Source organism: Pagrus pagrus (assembly GCF_965226575.1).
Source record: "Pagrus pagrus genome assembly, chromosome: 21".
In the NCBI taxonomy this organism is placed as follows: domain Eukaryota; kingdom Metazoa; phylum Chordata; class Actinopteri; order Spariformes; family Sparidae; genus Pagrus; species Pagrus pagrus.
In genome coordinates, this window is record NC_140208.1 from 992,600 (window position 1) to 1,005,300 (window position 12,701).

Sequence of the window (12,701 nt, forward strand, 5' to 3'; positions counted from 1 at the left end):
TTAGCTTCTCCAACAGGCCAACGTCAGTGTTAGCTTCTCCAACGGGCCAACATCAGTGTTAGCTTCTCCAACAGACTAACATCAGTGTTAGCTTCTCCAACAGGCCAACATCAGTGTTAGCTTCTCCAACAGGCCAACATCAGTGTTAGCTTCTCCAGCAGGCTAACATCAGTGTTAGCTTCTCCAACAGGACATCAGATATTTGCCTCAAGTAAAGATGGGAAAGAAAACAGATGAATCACTCATCAAACATTCTAATATCAATACTGCTGAACTTTGTTTCAGGCTCTGCCTGAAGTTATGAGCTGACGGGGCGACACATTATAATAATGTAAATGTTTGTCTTTCAGCCAGAACCTGAGCTAGTTCCTGTTCTTCTTCAACCAGTGAATTATTTTATTCTGTGACATTAAACTGAGAATATTTTGAGGAATGTGATGATTGTGAATTTAATAAAAGCTAAATCGTTCCATCAGTTAACTTTTCTTTCAATACTTTTTGTATGTTAAAAGACCTTTCAGACATCAAAAGACGTGTCTTTCCACAAGGACGTGTGTTTTCTGTCCCTGTTCCTCTGAACCGTGTTCTTCAGATCGGATCATCTCTGTGGATGTTAAAGATTTTTCTTCTATCCGTCTTGAAGAAGACAGACTGCAGCCTACAGAGGCCAACGTTCCCTCAGTCCAGGCCTTCATTTGCTGGTGCCAGCAGACTTGGAGACAGGCCCGCTCCATCCTCCTGTGCTGCTTTCTCCAGGATCCAACCTGTCAACGAAAGTCCGCCTGATCTGACCTTCTGACTCTCCGGGATATAACGTGAGTACGACAGAATGAAATCATTTTCAGACAAACTGTTTTCAGCAGCATCAGTTGCACAAAGTCTTTGTGGGCCCATGTAGTGATCTCCTTTATACAATCATGCGTTTTACAAAGTGGTGAGCAGCGCCCCGCCCTTGCTTGTTAACCACTGACCCTTTCGAGGATGCCCCCGTCACACCCAATCATGAACTTGCAACAAGGAAGGGGTCATGGCGGAGAGGAAACATGGTCCAAAGCACGGCTTAATTTCATGAAGAAAGATGACAACAGTTCTCGTATAAAGGTGGAAACAGCAGAAATATGCTGAAACATCTTTCTACCCAGCATGAGCTTTAATTCCAGGAACGCCATGTTTTAGACTCTGAACACTCGAGTGCTGAGGCTTCCTGACCGAGCGACACGTCTGTTACAGAGAGTAAACATCCTGTTAGATTAACATTAACTCCACACAGGCAGGTTCAGCACCACAAAGAAAACATGAATTGAATTGTACAAATATTCTGTCATTTCATAGTTTTATTTAACTGAGAACCAGCTCCAAATGAAACAGTTTAAACGGTGGAGTATTTGCACACCCGGGTCACATGCATGCCTTTTGTCTGCTCTGTGTCCACACTGTGTTCAGAGATGATGCAACAGTTGTGTTGACACTTTGTGCTGTATCCAGTTGAGTATATGTCAGAGAGAATGAGACAATGATCACATCAATGTTTTACACAACTTCTGTTGGAATCGGGGTTTACATCTGCTGAATGAACTGTGTGTAGTTATTGTCCAAGTAGTGAGCAAGCTAACCGCAAGTTAGCCTGTTTTCAAACGCAGACCCCTGACGCAAAGGGACCCCTCGCTCCCGGCCCCACTGTCTCCAGGGTGGTGACCCAGGAAAAAGGCGAAAGAGATCTGCAGCGATGTCGGCAACCCACCCAACCCGTCTTGAGACACGGACCGAGGAGTCGCACGAGCGAGAGATTAACGTGACAGCAGGGTTTCGCCGAGCCCATGGCATCCCTGCACCTTCGCTTTGGCCAGCGTTCGTGTTTTCACGTCGACAGAGATTTTTTAATACCGTTCGCGTTGAAGGGAATTTATTTGAAATATAAAGCGCTGTTAAAAGTACCTGTGTACCAGGCCTCATTAAAATGTTTAAAATATTCAGCTCAGTTAGAAATGGTGTGCGATTACTCTTTTGTCATTCATATCTTTCATGTATTCCCAAATATTTGTATTCAGGGTCCGGGCAGCTAAGCTGCCAGGAACCTATTGTGTTCCTAGGAATTCTTTCTTTCTTTCTTTCTTTCTTCTTCTTCCGAGGAAGTCATACTTCCCATGGGCGAAAACTCACCAAACTTTACAGAAATGTCCGGCCCCATGCCAGAATTACTTAATTCCAAGGACATGTCAATATTCCTCCTGGGGGGGGCACAATAAGCGTTTAAATTTAAAAACTTTAAAAATACCTACAAAATCAACAGTACATGCTACAGTTTAGAAACTTTCACCAAACTGTAGCCCCAATACTGCTGAAACTTTAGTCCACTTAAACTCATTGCAAATTATGAAGTCCATCACTCAGTTTTTTTCAAAACCTGTAAAACTTATAAAACCTATCTCCTCCCACAATTTTTGCCCAATTGTCACCAAGCTTGCTAGAGAGCATCTTCAGACCGTCCTCCACAAAACTTGTTTCTCGGATTTTTGATTTATCAAAAATTAAGCCTACAGTGCATCAAAATGTTTGACTGTAAACAGTACTGTAAACATATACTATCAAATTCTTGCTAAATACATTTTCAATCTTCCTGAAAAAAATTGAGAATATTTTGCAGGCATGGTTGATGGAGTTTAGCAAATATCAGAATTTTATCTCAAAAACTGAATTTTTGAGAACATTTTGAATTCTGCTCTCATGGGAACAACTGGAGTCAATGTTAGAGTGACATTTTTAAACATCAAATTTTCTCTTATGAAGCAAAACACTTTAAGTTAAAAACAAATCACCAACATTTCCATGCTGTCAAGATGCAATTTATGTATTATCAGATTTTTGTTCAGGTAACAGAATTTCTGACATTTTGACCATTTTTGAAATCTGCCTTGACAACAGCTGCCCAGACAGTGACTCCCTGAGTCGACAAATGAAGCTACACAGCAGGTCTCACTTCCAGCCAATTAGCTCAGTGAGTTAGGAGCTGCTGCTTGGTGTCAGGGGTTGTGGGTTCAAGACCCAGCAAGGATGATGGTGATGATGACAGATCAAAATGTCAGATGTCCTCAACATAAAACACAAGACCATTGTCCTGCCAGTGGCATCACAGCAAGCCTCTAGATTTAATAAAAACAAATAGCTTGGACTGGACCATGGATGAAAGCTTACCAATTTTTGCACAAAGGTCCAGTCTCATGCCAGATTACCTCAGCTGTAAACCCAAGCCAATAGTCCTGATGGTGCTACAGCAAGAGCTAAAGTTCAAAACTTTGAAAATTCATAACAAATCAACCATACTTGCTACAGCTTCAGAACTTTCATCAAACTGTAGCCTCAATATTGAATAAACTTTTGTACATTTAAACCTATTAAAAATTATGAAGTACATCACTGTTTTTTTTCAAAAACTGTAAAACTTCTTAAACCTATTTCCTCTCTCCTCCTTTGATTTATCAAAAACTGAATTTTTCACAGCATTTTAAATTTTTCTTTCATGTGAACAATTGGAGTCAATGCAATGATGACATAGCTAAACACCAGTTATTCACTTATGGAGCAAATCAATCATTTTTAAAATTACCAACATCTCCATGCTGCAATATGTGTATTTTCAGATTTTTGTCTTGATAACTGATTTTTTTACAGTGGTTTCAAATCTGCCTGCGCAACAGTGACTGGCTTACTCAATTTGTGAAGCCACTGTTGTATTCCCACTTGCCAATTAGCTCAGAGCGATAGATGACAGTCTTTGGTCCCAGAAGTTGTGGGTTCAATACTCAAGTGGTCCAAAATGAACATTGTTGTCAACTGTCTTGTCTTCCTATTCTCCTGTTTGTTGCTCAGAATTGCCTAAATTTGCCAAAAATAGCCCGGACCCGACCCATCGCTGCACAGCAGCTATAATTTCTCTGCTAGATTTTCAAGCAAATCGACAACATTTTCAGCTTTTGATGTATTTTGGACTCTTATCTATTCATTTGAACTTTCAGCGGGAACCTCCCTTCAAACTTTGAAATGTTCCTCATCTGATCTACATCTTATTCAAAGCTTAGTAACAATGGAAATCAATCAGACCCAACGATGGAAACAAGACGCCGTCTCTGAATGCAGCATTTCCTGATTCTTACATTTGTGTGTATCGGAGGGAATGTTTAGGACGAGACTGAAGGACTTGACAGAGTGAAGAGGAGCTTTAAAATCTTCAAACAAATTCAAATTCAGAAGCAACATCAACTTCAAAACGAGTCATTTGGCTTAAAAAAATGTATCCACCGATTTACAGCCGCTTCTTTCACAATGAAAGCTTTTTTAGGCCGCAGTGCATCATGTGATGTTGTAGTTACCCGGTTTGGCCAGTATGAAATTTGGCTTTAAAGCCTGGCGCTCTTCCCGGGGCCTTGACCTGAAGGAGGCCATATCCACTGCCCTGCAGTCAGTCTTCACACACCGGGAGAATAAGAACAGCTACATCAGGATGCTGTTTGTTGACTTCAATCTCACCCATGAAGCTGATTGTAAAGCTAAACACTCAGTACAACACTCTGCAACTGGATCTAGGACTTCCACACAAGCACACCCCAGGGAGATCTGATGGCGGTCACACCTCCTCTACATTAGTGCTCGCTCCCAAATTTGTTTACAGAAGAGATACTGAAAACATCCTGACTGGAAACATCACAAACTGGCATGGTTCATCACGGCCCAGGACAGGAAGGCTCTACAGCGGCTGATTAAAACCACCAGAACATCACTGGTACCATCTACAGAGCATCAGTGACATCGGTAAAGTGAGATGTCTGCACACAGAGCCCAAATATACTAAAAGACAACACAGTGTGTTCACCTGCTGCCATCTGACAACAGATACAGAAGTATCTGCTGCCGTACCACCAGACTACAGAGCAGCTTCACTCTTCAAAGCGCACTCAGTTCAATGTGAAGTCTGTTTGAAGTCCAATAGTTTAATATTAGGCTGTGAAAGATAAATACTCCTGACAAAACGTGTACGAATATATTACATGTCTGATGATTACATAACTGATATCCAGCTGTGTTGACTTAAGAACATTTGTTTTACATTAGATTAAGTCCACACAGGACAGAACAGTGTGTTTTCAAAGATCCGCCTGTTGTCACGCCACGGTGCCTCCTGTAGATATAAGACGTGAAGTCGTGAGGCTGCGACAGACTGAAGGAGAAGCAGCAGTTTGTCTCTGTTTCCTCTGAAGGTGAAGCCTCTTCAGTTCAACCTGCAGGTGAGTTCAGACAGGTGAGCATCCGACCAGGAGACAATCTAACTTATTGTCTTTTTGGGATTCTTCCTTCGACCCAAAACAATGGAATTAGCAAAAAGTTGAGCTGAAGGTTGTAAACTTTTGGTCACGCTGCAGATTGTGATTATTTCCATGCATCAATCTGCGGTGATGGTGAACGTTGCTCCAGCTGACTTTTGATGCAGTTCTGTGGGGAAGCTCCGACCGTCACTCCCCACTCCCCGTTGTGCTGAGCTTAGTGTATTTTCATGGGGAGTGACGCAGACGAAGCCTTTCTACAGTCACACAATCTGTTCTCTGATTTACTTCTTATTGTGTCTTCAGAGCCTCTGACAGATCCACATCAGCAGTTTATTACTTCCAGCAAAAACTGACTGACCATGAAGGTGAGTCTGTGAACTGGTATTAGACAGATGTGATTCTATCAAACTGTGAAGAGGCTCGTGATATCTGACTTTGACCACACCGCCCTGAAACTAGAAGCCAAACTGCTGAATCAGTGTGTTCGATTCAAACCTCGTCCAAATGACAACATCTCCTCTGTTCAGCTGCTCTCAGTCGTCGTCCTCCTCCTGGCTCCAGCGCTCACCAGCTGCATTAAAAAGCAGCCGAAGGACTGCAGTGTCATCCGTGTGGACAAGAAACAACCCAGTGGTGTTTACACCATCTATCCTGCCGGACCCAGTTCTGCTGTCCAGGTACTCTTCATCCTCTCTGGGTCGCAGGTTACATTTATTTAAACCAGAAGGTGTTTTCCTTTGAAGGCAGTCGATGAGTTGGATCAGAAGGTTAAACTGTAGAAGCTACAGGTGTGTCGTCTCATTATAGGCTCCATTATAGAAGCTATAGGTGTGTCGTGTCATTATAAGCTACATTATAGAAGCTACAGGTGCGTCGTGTCACTATAAGCTACATTATAGAAGCTACAGGTGCGTCGTGTCACTATAGGCTACATTATAGAAGCTACAGGTGCGTCGTGTCATTATAAGCTACATTATAGAAGCTACAGGTGCGTCGTCTCATTATAGGCTACATTATAGAAGCTACAGGTGCGTCGTGTCATTATAGGCTCCATTATAGAAGCTACAGGTGCGTCGTGTCATTATAGGCTACATTATAGAAGCTACAGGTGCGTCGTGTCATTATAGGCTCCATTATAGAAGCTACAGGTGCGTCGTGTCATTATAGGCCACATTATAGAAGCTACAGGTGCGTCGTGTCATTATAGGCTACATTATAGAAGCTATAGGTGTGTCGTGTTATTATAGGCTCCATTATAGAAGCTACAGGTGCGTCGTGTCATTATAGGCTACATTATAGAAGCTACAGGTCTGTAAATGATATTTCATTTCCATTCCTGACGTGTGAAGCATCTCTGATAGAAACTCTGTCACCACTTCTGACAGATGGTTGGACAGAAACAAGCAGCAGCAGCAGTGTCGTTTAGCTTTACTGTGTCTGCACATCCTGATGCTCCACATATAAAACCCCAGGAGACTCCAACAGCACCAATGAAATAATACACACAGACTCATGTATACAGTTTAAACAGCTGTGACTTTTACTAATGACTGTGTTTGTGTGTAGGTGTACTGTGACATGGATTCACATGGAGGAGGCTGGACGGTGAGTTTTTTTGAGTCATATACTGACTTTCAGAACAAACACTTCCTGTTAGACCTTCACGATAAATCAAATACCAGTAAAAACTTTGCCGTGTGGAAACCTGAGCTGTCAGCTGTGTGTTCGTCCCTCCAGGTGTTCCAGAGGAGGATGGACGGCTCGGTGAACTTCCACAGGGCCTGGGATCAGTACAAGGCGGGCTTTGGGTGCGCTGATGGAGAGTACTGGCTCGGTGAGAGATGAAACCAAACTCACCATCGTGAGACCTCATGAAACTCTCTGTTCATGAGAACGAACGTTATACTCTGTGGAGGAAATCCAGAGATGAGCCTGACGTCTTCAGATCAGCCACTTTGTGTTTGACTGAATTACATCTGTGCAAATGCTAAATGTACATGTGTATATAAGTATATATATATAATGTACTGTGTGTGTGTGTGTGTGTGTGTGTGTGTGTGTGTGTGTGTGCGCGCAGGTCTTGACAACATAAACAGCCTGACACAAGGCAGAAAAGTTGAGCTGCTGGTCGACATGGAGGACTTTAAAGGAAATAAAGCGTGGGCTCGGTACACTAGCTTCTCCGTCGGAGGACCACGTACAGGATATAAACTGTCTGTAGGTGGATACGTGAGGGGAGGAACAGCAGGTCAGTAAGTTCACGTCAGGTCTGTCATTCAATCATTTATTTACTTCACTCTAGAAAATGTAACAAAGAAAGAAAAAGTCATCATTACTTGAGTCCGTCAAAGATGGCTGCTCCCGTAGGAGCGTGAGAGGATCGATCAGTTCAACAGAGACGTCATTGATGACTCACTCGGCTCAGAGCCGTGGCCGGGCTGCAGGATGAGCATGGTTCCTTTATTTTAGCGGTCCAGCTCGTCTCAGGCAGCGTGAGCACCAACACAGAGCATACAGAGCAGAGGTAGAGCGCTCGTCCAGGCCCATGTTCAGTATTCTCAGATTATCAGCATCGGTGACTTCTCTGTCAGATTGCCCATAAAATAAATGAATGTGAAAATGTGCGACTCTGGCTCTGACCTCTAACAGCTTGTTTGCAGTCGCGTGATCCCGATGACGCGTGAACGTCAGACGGGGGGCAGGAAGTGAAAAACGCTGGTTGGGAATTGTTGGGAATGGAGGAAGTGAATAGACTAAAGCCTTGGATGGATCTGCACACAGCAGGTGTCATCAGACACGTTGGATATGACCCCTACACTTTACACAGCAGGGGCTTTTCCCACGGGTTGACTGACTCGCCTGGCGTGGAGGTGATCGATATGTGGAAGGACTTAGTCCTGCAGACCTCCTACTGCACGGCTCGCCAAATGAAGGCGTTCAAGAGTCTTGAGGCTCAACACTGTTTTGTGTGGCTGAGTCAACAACTTAAATGAGCCAGATATATAAAGTTAAGTAGCAAAATGATTGCAGCCTTCATCACTGCAGACACGAGCGTCGTCTGACTCCGCTCCTTCAGACTTCAGACGGAGGTTTTTAATCCACGTCTGCCGCCGTTTCTCCGTGAGGTTTTTAAACTTCTCGCCTTCATGTGTCGCAACTTTCAGGAAGCAGCTTTTGTTTTTTTTCCAATCTGCTGCCTGGGCTGCTGATGAGGAGGACTTCAGCTGTCCAGACCATAGCTGTCCCTTCAGTCCATCTGATGAATCCATGAAGTTTTTAAAGTTACGCTGATGTTTAAAGTTTATACACATTTACCAACACTGTGGTTCTTGTTTGTGTTTCTGTAGGAAACTCCCTGAGTTATCACAACGGACAAAAGTTCTCCACCTTCGACAAAGACCAGGATCGCTTGAGGAGGACGAACTGTGCCAGAAAATACCTGGGAGCGTTCTGGCACAAGACTTGTCTGCGCACAAATCCAAACGGGGTTTATCATTTTGGGGGTGATAAAACTCTCAGTGGTGTTGGAGTTTATTGGAACAGGTGGAGGGGTCACTACTCCATGAAGAGCTTCAGCATGAAGATCCGTCCTGTGAAGTAGATCTCCAGGACCATCGTACAGCAGAATATCAGCAGTTGATCTCTAGTGATTTCTTTCTCTTTCTATCATTAAGCATGTAATCTCTTTATTTAATGGATGAAGATAAATGTGTAGTCTCACGGTGTGTTCATCTCTGCACTATCTTGATATTTGGTGGAGGTTTAAACCTTAATGTGGATCATAACCTGCTGTATGACGACAATAAATAAGAAGCTGAGCAGAAAGCTGATGATCTGATGTCTTCATGTGCTCACAAATGTGTTGTTTGTGTCTCCGTGACGCCTCCCAGCTCTGTGAGGAACCGCTCCACAACACAGACAGTTTCACAGACTGGGGTTGTAACGCTCTGAGAGTTTTACAGTATGATACCCACCTCATATTACACTGTTGTTGTTATTATTATTATTATTATTATTATTATTATTATTATCAGTTAACAGAGTGAAAACAAGAGTTTCTTGGTTGAACAAATGTTTCCTGATAACTTCTAATACCATTTTATTCTTTCTAATAACATAAATGTGGTAGAGTTTGTTGTGCTTCATGCAACAGTAATAAGGACTTTTGGGTTAAATGTGTCTATCAATAATAATGAATGATCATCAGGGATAATTATTAATTATGATTAATAAAAAGATCCAATTCACATTAGACCACCCTTGAAGAAGGGAAAAGAGCCAATTCACCAAATCAGTCTGATAAAAAGGCCCTAAACTGTTTGTAACTCTGATGAATAATTAACTTAATAACTACAATCAAAATGACCACAGCAGCTGTGATGGTCGAAGGGTCTGAGTCCGTGACAGAGTCGAGGTCGGCAACAGTCACTCTTGTACAATATTAAACAGACAGCATGAAGGTTCAAATGTCTTTTACTCAACACAACGATGAAAACACAATCTAACTACAGGCATGTGTGTGTGTGTGTGTGTGTGTGTGTGTGTGACATGATGCCACGTTAGAGAAGATGGTTAGTTGCATGTGTCTGCGTGAAGCATCATTCAACTAGCATCAAATCAGCTGTGTCTGGATTTGTAAAGATTTATGTTGAAGGTTTATGACCTGTGAGAGAACTTCTCATGTCTCTTCTTATTCTGATATATTGATCTTACATATGAAACTCAACAATATTGATGCAGCGTTATTATGCAGGCAAAGTGAATTCATATTGTTCGTGTGTTTCCGACATCAGTTCTGTCTCGTGATATTATGAGTTTGCAGAATATGAATGGATGTATTCATGTATTGAATATATATAATGTGCTGTGAAAACCAACATAAGGCAACTTAGGTAAGGAGTTCATCCTGAAGGGGGCTGGTGGAGCCTCTTCTGTGTAGAAGTGTTTTGACCTTAGTCTGATGTAAGACACACAATAAGTATAAGAAGTTAATGTGGATCGTGAGATGGAGGTGGAGATGATTGGAAGAGTGTTTTGAGAAAGATCACTTGTAATCTTGTGACTGTTACACTTGAATGTATTGTTTCTTGTTATTACAAAAGCTGAGGAAAGACGGCCTCTCCTCAGTCAACATCTATGCGCTGCTGATGTGTGGCTCTTGCTTGCAAGCAATAAAGAACTTCTAGAAAAGAAATATTGTGTCAAACTTGGTGTTTGACCAACTCTCATCTGCACTAGACAAGCGACTGATTTTCAGTTGCCACAGCAATTTTGGGGGCTTGTCCGGGATGTCTGACTCGAGGAGTTCCTGAGATACACTCTGACAGGTTAACCGGGTCCCGAAGCCAAACACCTCTCCCCGACAGAGGATCGTTAATCGACCGGTGGGGATGAGAAGTGGCGCCTGATTCAGACGTGTATCACGGATTCCTCGACACGGCATCCTGAGGGATAAAGAATTTAAAAAGTGAGGACACAATATTTAATAGGATAAGGCCTAGAGGACCCGCTGAGGGGCTGACGAGCTTATTAATGACGGTGGACACGTTAATCGGATTAAAGTAAGCTGAGTTGGACTAGCTGAAGAAAACCAGTTGGACTGGTGAAAAGAAAACAAATTGTGTGAGGAATTGTTGAAATTTCTGGACATATTGTTCAATATGGGAAGAAATCAAATTTAACTGGAGGGGGTTAAAACTGAATGTGAAGGCTGTGCGAAGATAATGAGTGACAAACATGGAGACGTGCACATTTAGCAGTTTGGGGATTTTGGGTTTCCAAAAAATGGTAGTTTTAGTGTAAATCAGATTTAAGACCCAATTAGTAACTGCTGAAATAAAAAAAAGAAAAATGATGTTGGTTGGAAAGCTTTTGTTGAATGGAAAACAGAAGCTCAGTTGAGAGAGCGACTAAAGTACAGTGCGCTGAGCTCTCCACAGGAAAAGTTGACCAGGACCTGGACTGTCTCTCCGGGGGAAGCGGCGCCTCCTCCCTACAGGCCTCCCAACGCAGCACAACTTGCTGGCCAGCTGTGTCCACCCCTGCCTCTGCCTGGTCTCAATGCTCCACCTACACCACCAATGGCAGAAAGATTGCGTAGTGGGGGACGTAAAGATCTTCTAACCCCCACCAGCCCCACTGGCAGTCATTGTCCAGCACCCATTCAGCCTGGAACAAGCAACTTGTCTCCATGGGGGACCGAAGAGAGACGATATGGAAACATCTGTCCTACAACCTATGATCAAAGTAGCAAAGTCCCAGAGCTGCAGGGACAATGTATGTGTATCGACCACGGACAGCTGCAGACTTGAGAGATGTCACGGAGGGAATGCCGAACCCCTCAGAAGCTGGAGGTGCTGAGTTTGGAGCTCAGTTGTTGGAATTGATCCAGCAACATCGTCCTACTACAGCAGAAACCAAGAGACTTATGGTCACAAAGACTCAATTGAAATGGGGTGCTGACCAGGGTGACTGGCCTGAAGAAGATATGCCATGTGACTGGGCTGAGCGCTCAGAATACAGAGAGGCAGCAACAGACTTGATCGAAAGATTGACTGAATACTATGCAAACCAAAAAATGGACTGGGCCATAGTGACAGACAGAATTCCCAGTGGGTTGGCACCACCACCTGATCCAACTGTTGACAGCCCCTATGAACAACAGGAAAAGAGCTTAGTGGAGGGCTTGCGTCCAGACATCAAGAAACTTGTTCAGAAACAACAAAGAAGGAGAAGTTTGGACTTCAAATGGCTCAGTTGCAAACCTATGAGCAGAAATTGCAACATAACCATCGCAGAGGGAGAAGAGGACGACGGGGCGAGAGGACAAAGATGGGCTTTCAACAAGAGACGCCCAGAGGGTTGCTTCTGTTGTGAAAGTTACGACCACTGGGTGAGAGACTGTCCTGAACCAGAGTCTGAAGAAGACAAAGAAGAATGGCAGTTCTGACCAGAGAACCAAGTGACTGTGACAAACCCAAGAGGGACAAGAAAGAGGAGGCCACTGGAGAAGGTGAGCAGAGACACACCGACACACACACACAAGGACGAGACGCACACACACGTATATAACTTCCGGTTTAGCGCCTGTCAGAGATTTTCTGTTTATTCTGACAAAACGTTTGATTCTGGTCATTAACTCGAGCGTCACAAATTAAACGACGCAGGAATAAGTTAGCATACTGAACAACCACATTGATCTCAAAGTTAAACTTATTATTGTTATTTAACAGCTCGGCTGAAACATTAACTCAGGCTGTGTCCGAAATCACCCCCTACTCACTATATAGTGACTTCGCCATTTTGTATTGGTGTCCGAATGTTTAGTGATTATTGATATTCACTATATAGTGCACTCATTGTGTCCCACAATGCACCGCGAAA

General features: G+C 43.2%; 1 protein-coding gene across 2 annotated transcripts; it reads left to right on the forward strand.

Annotated features, from left to right (window-relative positions):
* Nucleotides 1–5,170: 5,170 nt before the first annotated feature.
* On the forward strand, nucleotides 5,171–9,148 carry LOC311250111 (microfibril-associated glycoprotein 4-like). Of its 2 annotated transcripts, none has more exons than XM_084341644.1 (7): nucleotides 5,171–5,279; nucleotides 5,622–5,683; nucleotides 5,846–5,995; nucleotides 6,885–6,923; nucleotides 7,056–7,152; nucleotides 7,396–7,566; nucleotides 8,666–9,148. In XM_084341644.1, exons 2-7 carry the CDS (start codon nucleotides 5,678–5,680, stop codon nucleotides 8,917–8,919), a joined length of 717 nt encoding a protein of 238 aa, XP_084197770.1. In that variant the 5' UTR covers nucleotides 5,171–5,279; nucleotides 5,622–5,677; the 3' UTR covers nucleotides 8,920–9,148. The 2 variants fall into 2 exon arrangements, with proteins under 2 accessions (XP_084197770.1, XP_084197771.1); XM_084341645.1 differs by having other exon boundaries at nucleotides 5,187–5,293.
* The last annotated feature ends 3,553 nt before the right edge of the window (nucleotides 9,149–12,701 follow it).